Source organism: Cnephaeus nilssonii (genome assembly GCF_951640355.1).
Source record: "Cnephaeus nilssonii genome assembly, chromosome: 11".
Lineage (NCBI taxonomy): Eukaryota > Metazoa > Chordata > Mammalia > Chiroptera > Vespertilionidae > Cnephaeus > Cnephaeus nilssonii.
The window spans coordinates 64,195,152-64,219,850 of NC_137082.1; the positions used below are offsets into that span (position 1 = coordinate 64,195,152).

The window sequence follows — 24,699 nt, forward strand, 5'->3', positions numbered from 1 at the left end:
TGAGGTAGATGCCCTGTTACTTCCGTTTTACAGATGATGAAACTGAGGCTCACGGTGGGGGTGTTAAGTAACTGCCCAAATCACAGGCAGCCTGGAATGAGGTAAACCCAAGGTGGTCTGAGTCAGAGCCTGGCCTCTGTCCTCTGGCCTGTTTGTGTGTGAGGCTCTCATTGGAGCGTGTTTTATCTCCGTAGATGGTGGAGGGGTCGTCCCTCCCTGTGCTCCAGAGGCCCAGCTGGCACTTCCCACCCGGAGTGCCCTCCAGGGTCTGAGTGCTGTGGCCAACAACCTCCTTGTGTGCTGTGCCCTTGGTGCTCTGTGCATCTGATGCAGGACAGAGGCAGTAGAGTGACAAGGTGACCCAGCTTAAGCTCAGATACGATTCGGTGCAGTATGACGAGCATTCACCGAGGAACTGCTGTATTCTGGTCTCCATCATCAATGCCAAGGGTACAAGGATTAACAAGAAAAGGTTTTGTTAGGGAAATACCTCCACAGACAGAGATGAGATAGACACTATGGGCACAGGAGTGTGGTCTGTTTTGCTCACTGCTGTCTCCCGGCACCCAAAATAATGCCTGGCGGCAGTAATGACCCCACAAATAGTTGAAATACTGAATGAGAAGATGCAGCCAGAGAGCGGAGAGAGTCCTGGTCAAGGCCCAGGTATCTGATGGGAGCCTGCCATTAGCGGAGGCAGGGAGTAACTTGGCATAGGGAGCTGTGAGCTCAGGTATTGGCAGAGCAGGCATTGATGGGTGATGAGGGCATTGGAGTGTATTTGCAAGGAGGGCAAAGTGGAGATTGAGTTGTAAAATACATATAAGTAGCTCATCAATCCATATTCTCTTCTACTCTCACCAAAGAACGAGATGACAGGTCCCCTTCCCCTCTGCTCACCCTTGTTAGCTCCCTGCATGACACCCTTTTTCTTTGCCTGTCATGCCCATTGCAAGCTGCCTTTATCTTAAGAAAATTGAGGTGGGGGAAAGCACCTCAGGGCCCAACTCCTGGTGTGGCCAGCCTGTCCCACCAGGCTGGGAGAGGTAACCATTTCTTACGCAGCTCCCTCTGCTTAGCTGGCGTCCTCAGGTGACCGTGAAATGCTCAGACGAGGTCAGGCACACCGCAGTGCACATTCTCCCGAGGACTGTGTGGCCCTGTGCCAAGCCACTGGCTCTTCCTTGCCTTTTCTTTTGGGCATGTTGGTGTTGTGGGCATGGTCCAATTTGGACTTGAGAAAGTGGAAATAGTGGCAGCTGGTACAGGTGTATACTGTACCCCTTTCTCAGCTTCTTCCTTTGCCAACTGGCATGTATGGAAGAACTTTGAGCTTGGGCCTAGACTGACACCTGGATCTGGTCCCAGTTCTGCCTTCTTCACTACAGTCACCTTCAGCAGGTTCTCTCTCCTCCCTGAGCCTCATTCTTCTTCTCCTTCAAATGAAAGGGTGGGACACACGGTCCCTTGTTGCTTCCTTTGCTCCTAGATAGTATAAGGAGACAGATATAGACTTCACGATGCACTAGGGACAGTGATCCTACTATATTATTTTGGGGGGACACGTTCTCCAACTTGGTATGAGTAGAGCCTCAGACTGTGTAGATCCTTCAGGATTTATCAAGTGTCCTATTTGACAAGGGGACATTTTAAAGGATGTCCTAATATAATTGCCACTTTTCCCTGTTTGTGGCATTTTAAAAGCTACAATTGCTTTATAGCCTGAACCACAGAAATTAAAAGCTTCCTGAAGAATCAGTAGCACCCCAGCTCAACCTCCCCCAGTTGCAGGCAGCCCATTTCTCTGACTTGTTCTCAGACTTGTGTTTATGGGCAGATTTCCGGAGCTTGTTTGCCGTGTCCTTTTCATGCACATGTGTCCTGTCTGCCTTGATCAGAGGCACTGCCCCAGGGGCATGCTCAGGTCCAAAGGGACCTTTGGTTCCCCTTCTCACTTTGCACATGAGGAGATGGGAGCCTGGCAGGCTGCAGGACTTGCCCAAGTCCTGTAAGTGGGCCCAGCACCCGGGAGGGACGTGCCCCGTGCTCTGCCCCGCTGCTGCCATGCAGGCAGGCCATGGGGTTTCTAAGGTCCTACTGCTTTTCTGTTAGGACATCTTGACTGACTGGCACTTGCTGAGGTCTAAAACCGCCTGTTTATGAGGCAGAGAAACTCGTGGAAAAGTGTGATGTCTTTCTCCCAGGATGACACAGTCTAGCTCTGGTCGGAAATAGATCCTTGGGTTTCTTTTTCCACTTATTCTCACATCTGGTCATTGCCACGGTGAACTTAAATGAACCAGCCCATAGTTGAGATTTTTTTTTTTTTTGGTAAGCAGTGCAGTACAAGCCTTAATACATTAATTTTCATGTTCTGAATTTTACAAAAACAGTGCCTCCATTTGTCAAGGTCAGGACTATCTGTCTCTCAGTGTTCCTTTCTCCTGGGCCTTGTCTGGTGGGTAGAGCAGGGATGGGTCCGGCAGACACAAGCACGGGGCCTCCGCTCCCAGGTCTCTGTGCATGGAGCCCTTCAGGCTGCTCCGTCTAGCTGTCACCTAGGTAACCGACATGCAGCCCGCAAAGCAGTCTGTCCACAGTGAGAGGAAATAAAAAAATGAAACGGCAGTCTTTATTGTTGATGCACTACACATTTTTTGAATGTGACTGGATTTCGAAAAGGGGTTGTTTCACTTCTCTGTTGGGTGTTGGCCTCTGTGCCCAGCGTGTGGCCCGAATGTTTCCGGAATTGCATGTGTCTGTTTTCCCAGTGTGCACTTCCACGAAACCTCGGATCTGTCCAATGCAGCTAAGTTTTCACTCCCCAGTGATTCCTAGGAGCACTGCGGTTCATAAAAGTTTTATGCACAAGTGGTAAAGCAAACATATCCCACAACTTATTTGGTTGGGTTTTGTGGGTGTTCATGTTTTTTTTTTAAATGTCCCTTCCTGTGGGGGTGTTTTTCCGTTTGGTGTGCTCTATTTCCTTAGTAACTGTTACTCTGTTATGGGAGGGGCTTAATGACATTTTCAAGTGCAATATTGAATTAATTATTTCCTGGTTAGTCCTGCCCATCTTCCCAGGATAAATAGAACGCCTGTGTGTGAGTGTATGAGTGTGTGCGTGTGCGTGTGTGTGTGTGTGTGTGTGTGTGTGTGTGTGTGGCGACAGGATGCCGGTAGCGTGCTTGGGTAGAGGGGGGCCTTTGAACGTGTGGCTGTGGCTCAGGATTAGTCTGTGACCTTGTGTCCTGGGTAAGTTGCCTCCTTCTTTATGCTTGATTTTCTTGATGTGGGTATTATTAGGCTTACGGGTACTTTGGTTTAGGGAACTACCTGAGATTCAGCACTAGCATGGGGAGAACAGTGGTTGTCGGGGCAAGACATTGCGGGATTAGTGCCGACGCTCCTGCACACCACCTTTTGTGGCTGTTACTTAACCCCTGTGGGGCTAGAGTTTTCTCCCTGAGGGTGGAAAGAATTTCAAGCCATGACCTCTCCGGCCCTTTCCTGGGTAGGACGTTCTGTGAAGTGTGAGTGCAGTGCAATCACTGCTCATAAGCACGGTCTCCTCTTGACCTAGATGGGCTGTAGGAGAAGCGCTTGCCAGTTCGGAGGCCGGAGTCAGCGCTGCGGAGCAGCCTCTCAGCCCAGGAAATGCTGCTTGTCAGTTCACGGCTGGGGGTGGGGGTGGGTTGTTTTGTAGCCGTTTGCTGAGCCCTTCTGTATGTACCCCTCTCTTTATCCACTCATCCATTCATCCAGTACACGCGTATTTCCCGAGTGCCTGTCAGGTGTCTGACATGTCCTCGGTGCTGAGGGGAAATGGAGAGTCATCCAGTCACTGTCCTTGTCCTCGTGGTGCTTGAAGTCTAGTGGGAGGATAGGTGCTAAGCAGTCATCACCCCTACATGCAGGCACAACTATGGCAAGTGCTGGTAACTGGCTCCGCATTGAGCCTGCGGACGACCCAGGAGGCATCTCTGAGGAGGGTTGTTGGAGCTGAGATGAGAAAGTGAGCGGCGGTTCTGGAGCAGGAGCCACCTGAGAGTGGACGATGGGATGGGCAAGAGGATGGAAGGACACGCGGATGAGGCATGCTTTGTCAGCTTCTCTGCCTTTTCTGCTGATTCTCGGTTGCCCAGACTGTGGTCATCTGACACTTTGTTCCTGAGCATGGCCGGGTTTCCGGCCCTGTTCGGGTTGGTTGGATCCCTCACTGAATAGAAGGATGACTCCAGGTTCTGGAGACCCTTGTACTATATTTCTGTATCTTACTGTGTTGCTAGCGGTTAGGAAGAAAACACTGATAGCTCTATGGTTTCATTTTAACTTGAAAATTGGATGTAAGGAGACTTACAATTGTGTCCCTCCATCCTTTGTTGGGGATTGCACACATCATGCTCTAAAACTCCTGGCCTAGACCATGGCTGAGCCCTGGGGATGAACTACCTCTATTTTAGAAGTAAACTTAAGAATTGGTGAGTGTGATAATGACAGTAAAAGAAAAAAGCTTGTTGTTTCTTCTATTGCTACCCACATCTGCCTCAATCTCTCCATAGCCATTGGCAATATTGTATAGGATAGCTTGATTTCCTAAAAAGTGAGCTGTCGTACCTTTCTCAATGAAACGAAATAATATAAACACCCCTCCCCCCAATAAAACAACAAACACCTCACCACTCTCAGTCTTTCTCTGAGTTCAGAGAAAGGGAACAGATGAAGTCTAGCATTTCTGTGCATTGAAAGCATCATAGAAAAGGCCAAAGAAAACTAAAGTTTCAGGTCAGGTGAGCTTTTGTTTCTATCTGGCAATGCCATTTCCTGAAGTGGACAACTATGGTGCATGTGATTAGTTTACTTTAGAAGTTGGTGCAGGGCTTGGGGATGCTGACACTGTATGTGTTGGTCATTTTATATGGAATATTTAAATTTAGAGAAAAAAAACCATTTTCCCACATTTTCAAGGTCTTCAACACCACCATTTATATAAATGGTTTTTAGTTAAAATAAAAAATTTACCTATTCATTAAACTTAAGGATTCCTACTGGGCTATACCTTATTATCTGAGATTGTTACTGCAGGTGTGTGAAGGTAATTGAATTTCTTAATATAATTAAAGTGCTTCATCAAAACATAAAGTCTTCCTTATAGTCAGTCTGTATTAGTGATGTTTTACTTTATTACCTTATATTTATATTTACAGCAATAAAAGGGCTTTCATAGAGGATTTCTTTCTGTTATGTGCTGTTTTCTTAAATTATTTTTCTTTTAGTTTGATGGTGAAAATGACAAAAAAGGTTACATTTTCTAAAAATTAGTTATAAATCGAGTAGGATGAAGTGATGATAATGGAAAAAAAGATTTTTTCCCCTAATACTGGAGACTCATATTTAGGATTCTGACATTCTTGTTAATGTTACTTCTTGTGCAATATAACAACCATGGACTATCTGAAAGTATTTCGTAAAATGTTACTATTATGTTACATATATGGAAAAGTTTGTAGATTAAATTTGCCCTTCTCACTCTTCTAAAAGAATTAATATGAGCCTTTGCTTCCCCCTTAAGAGTCATTTTTAAAATTTCTCCACCCTGGTCCTTCCTAGACAGCGGTGGGTATGGACCTCAGATCCCACGTTTAAGACCTCGGGAATGAGCTTGGAAAACGGGTTCTTCGGGGTGTCTGTGCACTATGATAACCCCGGGAAGGACATTGCAAGCTGGCGTGGCCGCTGCGGCCGTCCTTGGAGAGGCTTGGAGCAGTGAGCCCTGTTTGTGTCTTGCCCTCCGCCCTTTCATGTCACTCAGGACAAGGTCTGCAGCTGCCTCTCCCCAGGGCTCTCCCGTGCCTTCCCTGTGGTTCTGAGCACGACGCTGGGTGGCTTTGTATGTTTTGGCCCCTGTGGTGGGTCTAGTAAATTGAATGCTCTTACAGATCCTCAGGAAAGTGACCTATTTCTTTTTAATTTCAGAAAGAGGAGAGAGGCAAAGCACAGAGAGCAGCAGATCAGACCACACCGAACTCCCCTGGAGCGTCTGAGCCTGAGCCGTGGAGGATGCTGGCTGCCGAGCTGCAGAGGAGGCCCCGGCTCTGAGGGGGAGAGCAGGTCTCAACCACACAGCTTCCGCCCCTCCCGGGCTCACCATGGCCTGCACTCTCTGGCTGGACGGCTGACGTGACTGCGCCCCAAGTGTGCGCGTGCTGGACTGGGTGCTGTCCCAGGTACCGCCTGCTCTCTGGGAGCAGGGCAGGTGGGCATCAGATGCTACCCAAAGCTGGACCGGGCAAAGCAATGGACTCCGACAAGCTAAGATGGAAGTGACCTGAGGCCTCGCCCAGGCGGTTTCCTCTTGCCAGGACAGCTCAATAGTCGGAGCACAAGCTTGTCTGGGGAGCAGTATGCAGGAAGCTGGTTTTCAGGCCACAAATGCTTTCACAGGTGAGAATTCTCCACATTTAAATGAAAATGCTATTTCAACTCTTCGTTGATAGGCAGTGCAACACCAAACAACTGTACAAAATGAATGTACATTTGCTTTGATGACCTAAAAGGCCATACAGAGTCAAGGGGCTCAGGCTGCCAAGGTGACTGATTTTGACAAAATAATAGCATATTTTCCTTCTCTCTAAATAGGAATTTAGAAAAAGCATTTGACATTTTACGCGTCTGCTCTTGTTGAGTAACAGAGCACATACGCTACCTTGCAGGTCACATTTCTCTAAAGGACATCTGTCCGTTGCAGAGGAATGTATAGGGACCTGGTTTTCTTTACAGAACTGGGAAGACTCTTCGAGTGAATGAAGTTATTGCCGATGAGTAACGTCTTCCTCCCCATCCTTAGTTATCTTCCTCAGATTTATTCGTGTGCAGATGGTGGTGGGGTGGCAACCCTGCTGAACTAACCTTGCAGCGAGATCTCTCAGCATCTGCCTCTGTAAGATGGGGGCCTTGATCCTGGAGGCTTGGGAAGTCATAGCCTAGCGTGGTCATGGCCCAGTGAAACATGAGCGAAACAACTATTTAAATGTAGATTTCAAAGAGCGCACAAAATTGAGCTCTCTGGAACTATCTTCAGATGTCCAGCATGGCAGGCTCAAAACCATGCCCTCGGTCTCCCCTTCATGGCTACACCTCAGTTATCTCAGTCACATGAGCTGCTCCTTCATGGAATATCAGCCCCTCCCCTGGACAGAGGTGACATGCAGGGCCGCAACACAAAACACCTCTATGAAAAACACCGCCCCTCAAACTCTCCTCCCCATTTTCCAGGAGATAGCTGGGAGGAGAGGCATCTAGGAGATGCATGGAAAGAAGCTCCTAGAAGCAGTTCTGGGAGGAAGAGGGAGCAAGAAAAGAGAAGGAGGAGAGGACAGGACAGAGAACCTGAGGAAGAGTGGCACATGGTGCAAAATGCAGCCTAGCCCAGAGGTGGGCTCCTGGGTCAGTCTCTTCACCCCTCTGAGCCTGGCACTTTTCCGTCGTGGCTCATTCTTAGACATCGTGTCCCTCACCACTCTTTGGGTGGGGGGGCTCTGCAGCTCCTTTGCCCTGAGGGAAAGGAGTCCTCCACCCCGCCAGGATCCCATACTCACCTGAGTCTGGGGCCTTGGGACCATAGGCTCTGAGTAAGGGAAACCCCTAGGTTCTGCCTGGAGAACTCTCGGTAGTTAGGATAGTACCTGGCACATTATTTAAGGCCCACATGAATGGCAGCTGGCATTATGACTATTACTGCCCCGGCTGTGGTCACCTCCCTACACACTCATATATAGAGGAAGCACCCTCACTGCAAGGTTAGTTCAACCACCCTCTTGAGGCTACTTCCCTGCTCACATTTTCTTATCTTCCTTTTAACTCATAATTTTACCGAGAACTCTTGTTTCCTTACGAATTTGGCCGCCTCGGGTACATCAGCCTACCTGAATAGTAATCATACTACGACTAGTAGCGAAATAATAACTATGGCTAATATTTTAGAGAACTTACTGCATGCTCTACCTGTGTTACCTCTGTCAGGCTTTCCAACAGCTCTGATGCCAGTGTTAGTGTGTTGGTGTTGCTGGTGCAGGGGCCACACTCAGAGGACCCAGGAGTCAGATGGAGCTGGTGGCCCTTCCAAATCTTCTAGCATGTGTGCGACCTCAGTTGCCCATAGGGGTCACCTGGGGAGCCTTGCCACACTGCCTGGGTCTCACCCCCCAGAGTCTGGGATTGACTTGGTCTCTGCATCACCCAGCCCTGCTAATTCAGGACCTGCATCCTAACAAGATCCCCAGGTGCTCAGTGCACATGGAAGTCTGGGAAGCACTGAGAGCTAGCACTGCACAGAGAGTGGTGTTTAGAGGTGAGGGATGGGTTGGGAGAGTCAGTTCTTGAGAAAAGGAACTGACGTGTCTCATTCCTGTAAGAGGGATGATTGAATTAACTGATCTACCCCTTCTTAAGGAAGATGTGTTGAGTGTTAGTTCTCAGAGCTGGATACAGTACCGATAGCACCTGTGGGACAATGGTTTAGCTCCCCAATATCTCTGGGAAGTAACCAGTAGTAACATAAGGGAGTTGTAAGTACCCGGCCTTCTCTGGAGGTGGGTCCCGGTGGACTCAGCTCATCATTTTTATTCGTTGCCTGCTCTTCTCATCTTTCTTTGCCCACAGTCGGTAAAAGTTACTGAAGGTGTAGGATGGTAGGATGCAAGAGCTGCCCCTCTGTCCCTGCCCAAGCGGCTAGCTAAAACTGTGGTCTTCGATGGAGGTCAGTAGGAGGCTGGCGCCCACCCTCTTACTTGGTTTGCTTTTCATATGTTCGTGGAGTATAGTCTTTTCTTATCCCAGGGCAACTAAAGATGCTAGCGTCTTAGTTTTTGGAATTGAAGATAGACTGAGTTTGCTGATTCTCTAGGCTCATGGAAAGGAGCCTTGCTTTAGATACCTTAAATGGTGAAGGGGTTAAGGCATTTTTTCCTTGGCTTTTGTTTTAGGGCAAAACAAAAGTTACTGTACAGTTAACCAGACCTCCCTTGAAAAATATGTCAATTTGTGTTTTGTTTGTGGAAGGTGTTCGAGATTCCTCTTTAATAAGGACTTGGGGGCTGCCGCCTGGCTGGCAGGGAAGGCTGGGAGACCTGGGTGCAGCTGTGTTTGCCTGGCAAGCCCGGTGCCTCTTTGCAGTGCATGACATTCCCATGGCGGGTGGTGGGAGCTGGCAAGGCCCCGCTCCCCATGCCACCGCTGGCCCACCCGTGTGGTTCGAGTCTCCTCTTATGTCTTGTTTCCTGTGTGAATGTAGATATACCCACATGGATACATATTTCAAATTCAACTTCCCAATTATGATTTTCTTAGGCTAAATGTTGCATAAAGAAATTTATACGTTGTTTTAAATTTTCTCATTGCATGTAATTTAGAAATGATCTTAACCATTTAGATACTATTTTGTAACAAAAATGTAAATTTTCCCCCTTTATAAGTCATACCTGCTTATTGTAAGAAAATTTGGAAAGCATATAAAAGTCTAAAAAAGAAGAAGAATTAACCATGCAGAATATTGCCATTTCCATTAACATTTTGGCTTGCGTCCTTTCAATATTATTTCCTGTGCAAAATTTTTCTCACAGGACTGTGCTCATAATATGTATTCAACTTTATAACCGGATCATTCCCTTTTTAACATTACATGATGAGCATTTTCTTTTAAATATGATTTAAAATTGCTTTATGATATTCTTTTATGCACATGTACTTGAATTTTAAAATTGTGCTTTTATTGTTGGATATTGGAGTTTTTGACAGCTTTTCCCCTTATAAATAATGCTTTGATGAACACTTTATGCAAAAAACTCTTCTGAATATTGGGTTATTTCCTTAGGATAAACTACTAGACACATAATTATTAAGTCCGAAGATGTGAACTTCATTGAGGTTTGTGGTTGAATTTCCAAAGGGATTGGTTGGTCCTGGCTTCTGAGATGGCGCTGGGCTCAGTGTCTTCCAGTTGCCCGTTCGCCGTTGCTGGGGCCCCTCCCTGCCGTTCCGCTGGGAGGTGGAGCTGCCCTGCGGGGTGTCCTGAGCTAATTCACGCTTGCGGAGCTTTGCAGCACGCTGCCCTAGGCTACCTGGGACCCGCCGTCAGGACGACAATGCTGGTATTTCATCGGGGGCGAAGGAAAGCTCAAGCAGCCTCAGTTTACTGCTTTTGTTCGTCCAGGCAGTTTTTCTGCATGGCTGTAGTTCACGGAGGCAATGATGGACAGACAGACTCCAGCACGATCAGACTCTTGTAGAAACAACCCCCCAGGGTCTCTTGGCGAATAGAAATGGGCATCCTTCCAGAACATGCCAGTCAGGCCTCCGCTGAGGCATCCTCATGGTGGTGGAGATTTCGTCCGAGGTTTACTGTGTTCTTGGTGGTGTGGAGAGCACCCTGCCGAGTTATCACTATCGACATCCTAAAGAAGATGCTGGTTTGAGATCCTGCCTCCTCCCCACCCCCAATGTCACTCTTAGATACTGTAAAGGTTTTGCAGTATTTTCTTAGGTTCTCTGAATCATTTCATTCGATGTTTGAAAAAACATTTAAACTTGGATAACTAGGTAAATGAATTAAATTCCTATAGGATTTGCAAGTCTTTTTTGATAAAAGAATAATCAGACCTAGTTGTTTAATAAATTAACTCCTACCCTTCACTCATAAAGGAGAAGGGTATGAGTTGATTTAATAAGTTTTTAGGTATCTGAAAGAGAGCTATTTTATAGATGATGGTGACCAGGTTTACTTAGCTATTAATGAACAAAAAGGAAGCACTGCTTAAATTGAATTGTTGGGATGCCTGTTTTTCTCCCGGAATTCGTTCACACTGGCAGAAGTGTTGGGACCCTTTTGGGGGGGGCGGGGCGGGATGTGGCCTTAACTGGAGGCATGACTGGAGCCGCACTGTTCCCAGGGCTCTGAAAGGCCCCGGGGGATCCTGGGTCACCCCCTTCCCACCACCCAGACCTTCAGCTTATTACTCATCCCTTCAAGGTCGCGCCCATGTGCTGATCCGTGGATGACCTCAGCCCACACTCTGCACAGTTGCCAGGAGGAGATAGTGAACGCTGTTTCTCAATAAAAGGGATCGGGGGGATTTTGGCCAAATTCGGGAAGAAGACATTTAAATTGGGTTCTTTACTGCAGAACCTTACAGAATTTAGCATGAGACGGCAACGAAATAGTTGGCAGATAATTGGCAGCATTTCCCAAGTGACAAGACCTTGAAGGCTTTTTAGAAAGAAAACCACGGAGGGACAGCTCCCCGTAGCACGTGCTGCCGCCTCCGGTCGCAGTGCAGGCGTCCCCGTCCTGCCCGCGCTGGAGCCTGGTCTCCTCACAGGGCTGCCTTTCCTGAGCACGTTGACGGGGCTCCTGCCGGACAGATGGAAAGCGCCACAGCTGGAAAGAATGCAGTGAGGCACTCTGCCTTCCTGCCTTCATTCTCTCCCCTCGCTCGGTCTGCCGTAAATACCTTCTCTTGCCCCCAAACTTTCTGGGGTTTCTTCTTGCTTCCTAAAAAGAGTCTGGACTCCTCATCCTGGACTGAAAGCAGATGCCTCTTGCTGGTTCTTCAGTCTAGATGCCGTCATGAGCTCCGCTGTTAGCTGGTGCAGAGCAGGTGACCACGAGCGGTCGTGGAGTGGGGAGTGTGGTCCAGGGAGGCTGAGAACTTCTGCACAGCCCCCCTGCCTGTCTGCTCAGGGACCGCTCCATCCATCTATAGTCCATCGATATGGTTTCTGCCTCCACATTCCATCACTCTACCTGCCTGTCCTTGGAGATGGCCCTGGGTGATGGCTTCTTCCCCAGGGGCCCTGAGGGCAGTGCACAGTGCAGTCATCAGGTCATGGGTTTTTGCCTCTGGGAGCCCAGGGTGGAGTCCCAGGGCTGCATCTACTTATTTCAGGACACTGTGCAAATACAAAACCCGAAAAAAGGGATGCCAAAGTAAACACGCAGAACCTCCGGGTGAATGCTGTATGGCTCCATTACAAAAACTTCACCAACAACAGTGAACGTGGTAACATGGGCACTTTCCCCTTTCAGCTGGCTGTGGCATTTACTTCCAGGGCGGGTAAGGCAGCTTCCTTCTGGTCCCAGAGGCAGGATGACAGTGCGTGTCCATACACCTGAAGGCAGTGCGGCTCAGGGTTCCATCAGAGTGAGAGGAGAAACCAGGCTGGTCTTACCCTCTAAGCCTATTTTTTTCTTTTGTGATAAAATTTCAGAAAATGAAGGGTGCTTTCCTTGCCCTTTTGGAATTATGCTAACACTGATTTCAGATTTGGTATTTCACAGAGCTGACATAAGGAATAAAGAGGAATTGTGTTCCATGCCAGGACTTTGCACATATGCGACAGTGCTGGAAGCTGTGCAGGTTCTCCCAGGTGTATCGGGACGGGACAGCACAGGCCCCGGGAGGGCCTGCTCGGGCCACAGCGACTAGTGGCCACCGCGCCAGAGTTGAGACCCAGGTCTGTCTGTGATGGAGCTGCATCCCGCCGTCTCCCTCTGTGCTGCCTCAGCTTCCTTCAAGCACGTGGGAGAGCAGAGAATAACGGGCTACTTCCTTCAGAATCCAGTGCAGGGAGAGAGGGACAACTGGGAGAGAGAGAGAGAGAGAGAGAGAGAGAGAGAGAGAGAGAGAGAGAGAGAGAGGAAGAGGAAATTGAAACTCTAAGCTAAACTTGCATATTAAGCATTTGTCAGAGCGTGGTGTCTGTGCTCTGACTTGGTAAATGCAGACTTTTACATGTCTATCTTTTCACAACCTCCCCAGTTGTGAGGTCATTCTGCTTTTAGAATTATTTCCTTGCCCTTTCGGAAGTATGTTGTCATAATTTCTAGATCACATATGATTTTCTTGCATCTCCTTGTGTAATATTATTTGAGTTTCTTCTTTCCTCACTTCTGCCTCATGCCAGCTTCTGGCATCTGAGTCTCCTGGGACTCAGTCTCCATTTCCTTGCTTGTGCTTGGACTTCTAGCCGCTCTGCGTGCCTGGCTCCAGGCGTTGCCTGCATCTTCCCACCCTGGATCGCTTCGTGGCCACAGCCCTCTGCTAGCCTGTCCCTAGGCGGATGCTGGTGCCAGGGAGTGCCATTTCCAAGGCAGAAGGGCGTGAACGGCACTGGCCCTGCCACCCTGCCCACCACTCCTCCTGTGAGACGTCTTTGCCACTGAAGCTGTCAGCTCCTTTTTCTTTTATTAAACATCCCGCTGATCTTCCCTGATTCCTTCCCGCTGTTGTCTAGTCTTGACTAAGTATCCCGAGAATAAGGCGTATGGTGCCTTATTCCTACCTTCTCAGGGCGAGGGTATGGAGAGAGAGTACGTGATAGTTATTGAGTCTCACTGTGTGCCAAGCAATGTTGTAAGCCAGCAGTCGCCAACCTTTTGGACCTCGCGGACCACCAGAGGTCCGCGGACCACCGGTTGGCGACCACTGTTCTAAGCAACTTTCTATATAGAAGCACTTATAATCTCACATAAACCTCAAAGCAATTCTGTAAAATAGGTGCTGTTATAAAGCCCCTTTGACAGATGAGGAAACTGAGGCACGAAGTCAAGTCAAGGTTACGCCCCTGGTAAGGTATGTAGCTGGGATTAGAACCTGCAGCCTCCGGAGTCAGCACAAATGAACAGAATCCCCAGCCCTTGTGAGGAAGCATTTCCTTTCCAGCGTCTCAGTGGCCACAGAGACCTATGGTCCCAATGCTGCGCTCGGGGAGGCGGTCTCATTCACGGAGAAATGCATGTTGCAGTTGTATATTTAAGAGGTCTTAGCTTGTAAGGACATTTTCTTGACATAAAAAGGGTAAATTCATAGCCTGCGTGCAAACAGTGGTTTCCAGTATACGGACTTGCAGCCCTCTTTACCTTCTCTAATTCTGGGCTCCGTTAGACCACACGGGGGTGTGGCTCGTCTCTGTGACGGTCCGTCCGGTGTTTGGGATTGGGGCGCGGGAGCCCTGGAGCACCCGTTTCTCCCTGGGCTGCGCTGCATCGTTGAACGGTCTAGCGCCGTGGTCGGCAAACTGCCGCCACGTCAGGGACTCCAGGACACTCACGACACAGCTCCCAGGTCTTTCCAGCAGCCGTGCCATAATGGGAAACCGGTGGCCCTGTCCACTATCACCTAGGCCCGTGGTTGGCAAACTGTGGCTCGCGAGCCACGTGCGGCTCTTTGGCCCCTTGAGTGTGGCTCTTCCACAAAATACCACGGCCTGGGCGAGTCTATTTTGAAGAAGTGGCGTTAGAAGAAGTTTAAGTTTAAAAAATGTGGCTCTCAAAAGAAATTTCAATCGTTGTACTGTTGATATTTGGCTCCGTTGACTAATGAGTTAGCCCTCCAACGGTCTGAGGGACAGTGAACTGGCCCCCTGTTTAAAAAGTTTGAGGACCTCTGTATCTAGATGGAAGAGGATCTGTCTCCTGCTTCTGGTTTGTTCCTGCCTCCGCTGTTTCTTTATCCAGCTTTGAACTTTACCTGTTGTTTTTGTGGTGGGGGAGCAGCTATTTGGTCAAAACTATGTTCTAATGTTAAATATTGATGTGCTGGCGTGAGATATTTGACTAAGCCGAGGAAAAACCAACACTGGAAAATTCACCCTTGTTGCCGTTCGTTCTCTCCCTTGTGGTCGGTCCCCCAGGCCTGTCCTGCTCTCTCTGCCTTGGGATTGAGCCCCTCATCCCCCGTCACTTGCCCACACTGTTGTCTGTTCCCTCAAGAAGCTGTTCTCTTGGAACATGACCCAAGTGGCGAGGACACACTGGAGTGGTGGACCCGCAAGGACCTTCACCAACGTTTTATTTCTCTGAAACCAGTCTCATCTGTAAGATGAGAAATGTATGAACAAACGCCCACTTTCCTTGGTGGGGATACGGAGCCCTCTTTTGAAAAAGCATATGGAAAGTACTGTGTAAATTTCAAAACGTTACACAAGAGCTAGCAAACCTAATAATGATGTTTAGATAACCAAGAGCTCTTCTCAGTGCTCAAAAATGGACTAGTATGGCCGATCAGCATGTACTTATGTGATCGCTGTACCCATGGCCGATTCCCGACTAAAGGAGCGACTCCTCTCAGGTAGGCACCACCTCCCTCAGGGTTTGTCGTGAGGGTTAATGAGGTCTCAGCAAACTGCCTTGCACCAACTCTTCATGCACATACAAGTGAACGTTGACTGCAGTTATAGTTTGTTATTTTTTAAATTTAAGGTTTATAAACAAAATTACCCACTATGTAAATATGGTGTTGCAATGGAATATTTCTCAGCCATAAAAAGAATGAAATATTCCCATTTGCGGATATGGTGCCGATGGATGGACCTAGAGCAGTGGTTCTTAACCTTTCTAATGCCGCGACCCTTTAATGTGTGCTGTTAGCACACATTTGTTAAACTCAGGAAAAGTGGAAGTAATATTACTGTAATAGAAGTTTAGGGAGATTATGTTATATTTTGGAAAGTTAAGAGAATGAGGGATTACAAACTGAAAGTTCAATAAGCATAAAAGAGCATAACTTCACAAAATATTTAGCATAACTACATTTAAGTACAGATACTTAAAATTACTTTATTATTAATACTACTACTTCTAATATTTAAAAATATAATATTACTTAATAGTTTGTAATTTCCCCAGAGGAAATTGGTGTAGGATTTAAAAAAAAAATTAAAAAAAAATATATATATTTGTTTGTTTTTTAATTACTTTATTGATTAAGGTATCCTATATTTGTCATCAACCCCCCCCCATTCCCATCCCAACCCCCCCACACGCATGCCCCCACCCCCCTGTTGTCCATGATCACTGGTTAGGCTCATATGCAAGCACACAAGTCCTTTGGTTGATCTGTCTCCCTTATCCCCACCCTCCCCTACCTTCCCTCTGAGGTCTGACAGTCTGATCGATGCTGTTCTTGCTCTTCAGTCTATGTTGTTCATCTTTTCCCCTAGATGAGTGTCCTGTTTTATTAGAAGAGATAACTAACCCGTGTGGACAGAGTAGCTACAACACGAAGCAGAGAGTTCTGAGTGCTATGCAATGCACTGATGAAGCGCTCTGGGGGTTCCTAGGAGGCAGGCTCCTGGGCGGCTTAGGAAGACTGAGCTGAGCTGGCGCCCAGGGAGGTTCCAGGCAGAAGAGGAGGGAGATTAAGGCAGAAACCATGCAGGCCCGAGTGACTCTGTGGCCAGGAGTTTGTGGAGGCGGGTGGGTAGTTGGCGCGAGGGTTGGCATTGATGTGGAGGTGAATAAAGAGCCTTTGAAGGTTTCAAGCCGCAGTGTCCCAGAAAGAGGGGAGGCAGGGGGACCAGGCAGAGGGAAGTCTGTGCTTGGTCGTAGATTATGCTCAGCTCCGGGGCGTGTTTTTTTAGTCCCCTTCTCCTCCCCCCTTGGTGTTCCTGGGCAAGGCTTACCGGCTTTTTTGTGTGTGTCTGTTTATCTCAAAGGCACACTCTCTTCATTTGAGCATAAAGAACTTATTCCCTGATGCTCAAAGCCAGAAGTGTGGGGAGATTTATGAACACCTGTCAGCACTCAGGGAGTGGAAAGAGGGTTGTGCTGCTTAAAACAAAACAAAACACAAAAGAGTTGAGATATGTATATCATAAATTTAGCTCTTCCTGCAAAGTGGAATAACCTGCAGATAATACGTTGCATAAGTTAGCTGATGGAATGCTATTTTCTTGCCAGAGATTGCATTGTTTTACAAGCCATATGTGCTTCTTATCCGGCGTGTAGTTCGGGTGGCTGTGAGATGACAGACAACTTTGTGGGATTCGCTCAGCTGGGGGTTTTGGGAGAGGGAGTAAGAATGACCAAAACCAAGTTGGGATTGACGTTCACATCTTTGTGTGTGGGTGTGTGGTGGGTGACAGACTTTGTGTACCTTCCTTAAAAAGAAAATGATCGCCCAAGGAGGTTATCAAAATATTAAAGCCTCCCAGCAGAGGAACTAAAAGTTAACGAATTAAGTGGCATCTCCTTGCTTCATTCATGTGAAACACTGCACCTAAACATGACTGCTGTGTGACCGCTGGGGATGAGGCTGTGCCCCTGGGTGGAGACCACGTTTATCGACTTCATCTGCAGTGTTTGTGGAGCTTCTGGTATGTGCCGAGTGCTGGGGGAGGGGTGCTCCCGGGGCGTGTGGAGCCTGAGAGGTGACCCAGACAAGGGAGTAGACGATTGTCTCTACGGGGCACCGCACAGGGTACACAGCAGAGGCACCTGCACTACATCAGGGGCATTAGGAAAGGGCTTTCCATAAGCAGTGACTTCTAAACAGAGGTCAGGAATAGGACTTGGTTGAATGAAGGAGTAGGTTGGGTGGGGCAGAATCCCGGGAAGACTGGACAGCAGGCCCAACAGCCGCGAGATGAGTGGGGCGAGCCTGGGCAGTGGCTCTGTCCAGCCAGAGCTTAGCGGTTGCAGGGGGATGGGAGGTGGTGGTGGAGACGGACCAGGTGGGGGGGACCCAGACGGTGGCAGTGGCTGTGGTCAGAAGGGATGTGCACTGAGAGACGACGCAGAGATAGGCTCTGTTGAACGATGATGAACTGGAAGTAGAGTGTGAGGGAGAAGAAAAGTCAAAGCTGACTCTGAGGTGTCCGGCCGAGGCCCCTGGAGGACAGGTGGGTGATCTCCTGAGCCAGGTAATGCAGGAGGAAGAGGGGGTATTGTGGGGAAGAGCTCGAGTTTAGTCTTGGGCGTGTTGATTTTGAGGTGCTTCGGGACATCATGGTGGAAATGGTGGATACGAACCTGCATGTCCAACTGTAATCAGGGCTGGATGAGGAGTTGGGAGCAGCAGTCTGTGGCCTGCGGCTCTGTATGTACAGCAAATGCCCGCCTCCCCGCCTTACAGAAAGCTTCTGGGGAAAGCAGCCATTTCACAGCTTGTCTTCCTCGGTGAACACTGACGCTGCCTCAGTCCCAGCACCTCCCTTCTTGCTCTGCTTCACTCTGAGCCCCCCAGGCCGGGCTGCCCTTCCCTGAAAACCAGGCTGTGGCTGGGGTGTTCCTGCAGGCGCTGAGCCGGCTCTCCTTGCCGTCTGAACCTACAGCACAGGACAGTGGGTGCCCGCTTTGCTGAAGGCTCAGAGCCAGCAGGACCACAGGATAGGAGGACACTCCTCAAATGGACACTTAATACATCAAATAAGGCAATTTACAGAACTTGAGAGAAAAGCAAGTTAATTCTTCACAGAGGATCCTGTCCTGGGGACAGCCCACTCCTGCCCTTTCTTTCCTGTCTAGAGGTTGGCTCTGTCTCTACCTCTTCAGAAACAGAGTCCCCTCCTCCTTCATGGCGTCCTTCCCTGTAAGCCTCTGTTTTCCTTCTAGGGGAAACCCCCCACCCCCCATTTCCTACTTACATGTCTTGCCCTGGGATCCATCCCCTTCCCTCCCGGAGCGGCTACAGGCCACGTGGGCTCTGTCATTGGATGGAGCATTGCTGCCTGGTGCGTGGTGGTGGCGCCCCGAGTGTATTTCTCTTGGATGTCTCTGGGCCAGTTTGAGTTGACATCTGTCCTTTGTTTGCCCGAGCCTTCAGTTCTTCTCCGGATGACTTGTGTACACACACACACCGCACACTCACACACCTCCGAGGACCTCCCGTTTTATTCCCCGGAGGCAGTTTTTGCTAGATCCTGTAATAGGGCAGAAATGTAATACAAACATACATGTTGCAAAACAGGTTAGATTCTAAGTCTTTTCCGTTACTCTTCCTCTTATTGTCTTGCTCGATGTAAAGAACATTTCGGGTCTTAGAGAGCCAATCAGCATTGGTTCTCTATTGATTATATTGAATTTTATGCCAGGCACTGGGTTAGGCACTGGGAATATATACTAAAATGACTTACAAAACTGGGAAACACGTTCTTTAATAAAAAAACTGCATTGTTTACTTGGCTGACAGGCTTTGGCTTCTTCGGGACAGCATGGCCTTGTCTTACAGATGTTTGTACAATTAACTTACCTTTCACCGTGGAACAAAACGAGGGGGGAGCATCCAAGACTTGGTGATTTTATTTCTCCATGTAAAAAAGTGCCAGGAGGGTGTTTCATGTACTCCCCATGTCCTTCTAAGATCCTGAAGGTCTTAAGAAATTTCTATTTCCAGCAGCTGGCATCGGGGCTTGGGTCAAAGTGCAGAGGGGTGAGAGTAGGGCTGCCCCCCTCCTCCCCCTGCCCCCCGCCCCAAGGAAGCTGGGACTCTGTACTCGGTGCTCGGTGTGGAGCTCAGAGTTGCTGGCAGTAGATAAAAGCCCCTTTGCTTATGGAGCCCAGTTCACAGGTGAGCAGAGAAGACTCTTAGATGGGGTAACAGGGAAGGAGACACGCCAAAATGGTGAAAGAGGATTTATGATGGGGGCCCATGACGGAAACAAACCCAGTGTGTTCAAATGTATTTTTACAAGTTGATCATGATTGATTACATGCATATGGAAGCAGATCTTCCTTTCTCTTTTTTCCCCCTCATATAGTTTCTAAAAACACTTTGACCAGTAGGAAGCCTTACTTTTAGCTTAAGGATGATGAAGAAATGGACATGGTTTATTTTTTATTTTTATTTTAAAAAATATTTTCATTTATTTCAGAGAGGGAGAGGGAGAGGGAGAGGGAGAGGGAGAGGGAGAGGGAGAGGGAGAGGGAGAGGGAGAGGGAGAGGGAGAGGGAGAGAGAGAGAGAGAGAGAGAGAGAGAGAGAGAGAGAGAGAAAGAGAAATATCAATGATGAGAGAATCATTGATCGGCTGCCTTCTGCATGCCCCATACTGGGGACTGAGCCCACAACCCGGGCATGTGCCCTGACCGGGAATCGAACTGTGACCTCCTGGTTCATAGGTCCATGCTCAACCACTGAGCCAGGCCGGCCGGGTGGTCATGGTTTATTTATGGGTCCATGACATGAGGTCCACTCTTAGATTTATTCCTTTAGCACAGTTACTGAACACGTGCTCTGTATCAGGTACCGTAGTGGGGATCCAAGGCAGAGACAGCCCCTGCACTCAAGGTGTTTACAAGTTGACCAGGGAGACAGAGAACAAAGAAACAGAGAAACATATCCTGTGTTTTCAGAGAGCCATCGAGTCTTGTAGAAAATAAAGTGGGGAAGAAGAGAGTGGTGGGGAATAACTCTTATTGACTGGATGATCAGGGAAGGCCTTTCCAAGGAAAAGGGAGGGAGAGAGGTCTGGGCAGAGGGCCCAGCAAGTGCCGAGGGCTTGGGTTTGAATGGAGTTGGTGTTTGAGGAACAGCAGGTAGCTGCCTCGATGGTCAGGTGCCCAGGAGTAGGCTGGGCAGATGGGTGGCCACTGTGCTTTTGTTTTACATTGTTCGGAAGACTCTGGGTAAGTATCTGTACATTTCAGCTAGCACTGTTTGCTGTGTATTTAGTACATTTAAATTATGTCTTGTTTTGAATCACTGCTTTCAAAAATTATTCATCTCCCAAAAAGTCCACTAGAAGGGTGCGTACATTCAAGGTCAGTTCTTGAATGTCAATTCCTGTATTTTCTGGCACTTTCTAAACACACCACTCAGACATGTTGATACAAACGTGAGAGAAACAACTGCATGTGGTGGCTAAGCACATTCTCATTGTTAGTCACTGAGAACTGTGAGGGAAGCAGCCAGTCTAGCTCCATGTGATGAGCTTCTCGGGTCTGGGGAGAGCCTGGGCTTCTCTCCAGCAGAGTTCAAGGGACACGAGAGACGTTCCGCTCCGTCTTGGCACGCCCAGCTTTGTCCCTCAAGTGCAGGCTGCCGTCATGTGGGGCCAGACGTGTGGAGAATGGGATCTGCATCCCACCCTCGTTCTCCTCCTCCAAACCGGGCCCACCTAAGCCAACACCAAGGCTATTTTTTATTATACTTTCTGTCAAAATGCCACCCCTTTGGCAGGTACCACGGGTTCCTGCTGGAACTTATTTCTCTTAGGTTCCAGACTCACTTCACCAGGGTAGCGCGTCCTTATCTGGGACAGCTAAATAATAAAAAAGCGGTGGGAATCAGTACCAGGGGCACTTTGCCAAATCAGTTTTTAATCTTGTCATACTTTATCTCTTCTCACTTAACGGGAGAACATCTGATGCACTTTTCATGATATTTTCAGCATTAAATACAGCATTTAAAAAAGATAGGAACCAAAAATATCCTTTGTCCTTCTCTTCCAGCTCTGCTCTTGAGGCTTTCGGCTCTGGTTCCTTTTTGCTTGTAACCACATGAGCTGCCTTGTTTTTGTGAAGAAGTCAGGTACAGCCTGTTGCCCTTCCTTCAGAATCAAAGCTGCTGGGATTGGAATTCATATTTTAATCATTAACATCCCCTTTTCAGAAACTCAATTGCTTAGCAATGGTAGTTGCCCAGCAGCTAAATTTCGAATGATAAGATTTGTATCTTTAGTAACTTGAACAGTTTTTATAATCTAGATATATTTCTGAAACATGTTGTTTTGCATTGCAGGGATTTTTAATTAAAAATAAATGTATGAGAAAGTTTAACATCTCTTGGATATTTAAGTGAAAAGCATTGTTACTTTTGGGATGTCAAATCTGTCTTCAGCTTGCAGTTTTGGGAGCTCAGAGCAGGAGGGAGCCCACACAGCCCTCACTCCTTCCATAGTGCAGCCCTTGCGAGGGTGGCTGCATTATTTGCCACAAAGTAAACTCTCTGAACACCAGGCTTATCTTGATGCAAAAAGCACAAAACTCTTTGTAAACAGTTCTTTGGGGGGGTCATCCTTGACCATGGGTAATTGAAATTCACCTGTAGCTCAAACTTGAGATGAGATTTTGGGGACATCTTTGCATGGAGTCCCAGAAATGCTGGTTTACTCCACAGCTAAGAGATGATTCACATTTCCAGGACACACATAGTCTCTGATGGCCTGAAAGAGACCTGTCATTTGCATTTGTTCAGTAAGATGGTGAATAGACTAAAGGAATGACCTTTCTCCAGATGATTTTCTTCCCAACAAGTGGGGTTTGTGCGTTTCCCTCTCTCGCAGGTGGTGTGCCTGGGTTGTTAAGTCTGTTCTCAAGAGCAGCAGGGAGGGTCCCAAACCTGCTCTGCTGAGGATGGGGGATGGGTGCTTTCTCTTTGGGGCCCCTGTGTCTCCTCTGTGCTCAGGACTGTGGGAGGGAGCCGGCTGTGCTCACAGCGCTGTGAGGCAGGTGGACTGCAGAGGAGAGCTGACTTGTTTTTGACACAGCCACCAGGGATAATATTGGAAGGGGACACACCTCTAGCTTACCAGAGGGGCAAACCTCATCCCCCCAAGACAGTCTTGCCAATCCCTTGGAGTTTGCTATATTGTTTTTCACACTGGATTCCAATTCTCCAAGGCTGTGGCCTGGAGGCAAGGACTGCTGGCTGCCCCATCAGTCAGTGGGGTGGGTGGGCGGGCGTGTCTGCCTGGAGGGGGTACTTACCTGAAGCTTCGTGCTCCTCTCAGAGGAGAGAGAGCCTTCCAGGATGGTGGGTGGATAGGGCTGTGTGTTTGGCTCCTGGCCTCATCTCCGCCATGCTTTGCCCACTGTGGGGGTCGTTGGTGTTTGGCTCTACAGTGGCATTAGTCACTCAGTGACTTGCAGGCAGACAGATAAAGGGGAATCTACCAGATCTTCATGAATGACATGCGGATAGGTGGGGGCTTTGATTCTTTGTGATGATGGAAACTGCTGGATTGAAGGAAAGGTAAAGGAAAAGGATTCAGAGCAGGAGGGCAGCAGCCTGGGAAACAGGACTAAGGAATACCATGGTCGTCCAGTAGGACATAATTAGGAAGTTGATGCTGCGGGTGGTTTAGGGTTAAGTTTAATGCTAGAAAGGTCTTAACATTTTCTGTTGAGTTTCCTCATTTTTTTTCAGGTGTGAAAATCAGGGCCCAAAGAGTTTAAAGTAACACAACCACCTTTTAGCAGAGTTGAAACTGGAGTCCTGACCCCTAGGTGTGGGTCTTCGCTGGGTCACACACTGACTTCTGAACTGGGGCAAATCATCACCCTCTCTGATCCCTGGGAAAGTGGGCCTCTTGTGGGTTTGCAGTGAAGCTGACCTGGGAGGATGCACACGAGGCCCCTGCCCAGTGATCACTGTGAAGGGTCCTGAGGGCTGTGTTTGCCGGCCAGAGTGCCGCAGCCCTGGGCCGCTTCAGGCTCTTGCCTTTATCAAGTTGTGTGAATGGGACCATCCCAGCGCCAGCACCTTTGGAAATTCTGGTTTTGTCTCCAGTTTTCTTTCCAACAATAACAGTAGCCTTGTCTTTAGTGGTTTGTGGTTCCGCCTTCACTCATGGGAACATTATCTTACTTGATGCATGAGGTCAGCAGGGCTCATTATCACACCCTGCTGAAAAGGTAAATAATGAAAACAGACCTCATCAAAGAACTGCTGTGTTAATTATATAACAGCTTGGGAAAAGAGATGTGTCTCCTTCAGATGTCTGTGTTTCTTGTTATGATTCTGGTGCCTTAAAACATTTGTGCCGATATCTAGTGAAATAGGAATTCACTCAATCACTCAATTATTCAACAAAACTCTATTTTCTGTTTGTAAAAAATGTATTTTCTATAACAAAAAAGCAATGCTGGATGTTATCGTCAAAAAACATGAATGACAAGATTTATAATAAAGGGAAAAACAAACCTTGTTATAATAGAAGGTTTCTATAATAATAAAAGGGTAATATGCTAATTAGACTGGACGTCATTCCAGCTGTCTTCTGGACAAAGCTGGGCCGGCGGGAAGCCTGGGTCCCGGGTGTCAGAGGGAAGCCGGTGCCGGCAGCCAGGGGAAGGAAAGCCCACTCTTGCACGAATTTCGTGCGTTGGGCCTCTAGTCATTCATAATTATGGCACACACTTACAGGGTGTTCTCTATGTCACACACTGTTCTTGTTGCTGTCATTTATGTTATTTGAGTTAATTCTCATAGCATCCTTATGAGAGAGGTACTCCTTTTCTCTCCTTTTTATAGAGAAGGGAATTGAAGCACAGAGAGGTTAGTGACTTGCCCAGGGTTGCACAGCCAGTAGGTGATGGAGCCATGCTTCAAATCCAGACGCTCTGGCAGCAGTGTTCACTCTTACCCACTGTGCACACTGCCTCTGAAATCAATTGCTACATTGGTAAAAGGAGGACAGAGAAGTTTAATGAGGAATGGCTTGTAGCTTGGGATTTCATAGTTCACATCTCAGTGTGGCAGGTGTAGACCTAGAAAAAGGGCTATCAGACAACTAGAAAAAGCATTTTACAAAGTGTATTTAATATAAATGAATTCCTTCTCTCTCAGGTTTATCTGCCATAATTTATAAGCTTTTTACCAAAGTTCAATCCAAAAGTAAGGTGCTGAAGAAAACCAAACAGTTTTTTGTGCTTTGGTGTGGTGGCCTAAACACATCTCTGTGTTTGCAAATAATTTAATGGTTTGATATATTTCAAACCACAAATTTAGCAGGATTCCTTTTTGCTCAGTTAACTTATTATAGGTAATTTTTTGTGTCTCCTTTTACCCTGTTTCTTTAATATATACCTTACAACATGCCAAATTCTGACACTACTGGGCTGCAGTTCTGTGTTGGTAGGTAACGCTCGTCATCGAGGAAGAGAGGCCTGGAAATGAAAGGTTACCCCAATTCTGCAGCTCAC

General features: G+C 47.8%; 1 protein-coding gene across 6 annotated transcripts in view; it reads left to right on the plus strand.

Annotated features, from left to right (window-relative positions):
- LDLRAD4 (low density lipoprotein receptor class A domain containing 4) overlaps positions 1-24,699 on the plus strand; it is a 329,265-nt gene that overhangs the window by 122,315 nt on the left and 182,251 nt on the right. For 5 of the 6 annotated variants that reach the window (XM_079783402.1, XM_079783404.1, XM_079783406.1 and 2 more), the window contains exon 3: positions 5,977-6,444. In XM_079783402.1, coding sequence (XP_079639528.1) covers positions 6,405-6,444 — 40 coding nt within the window. In that variant the 5' untranslated portion in view covers positions 5,977-6,404. Of the gene's footprint in view, positions 1-3,238; positions 3,256-5,976; positions 6,445-24,699 lie in introns of those variants that run through there. The other variant, XM_079783405.1, reaches the window with a different exon arrangement.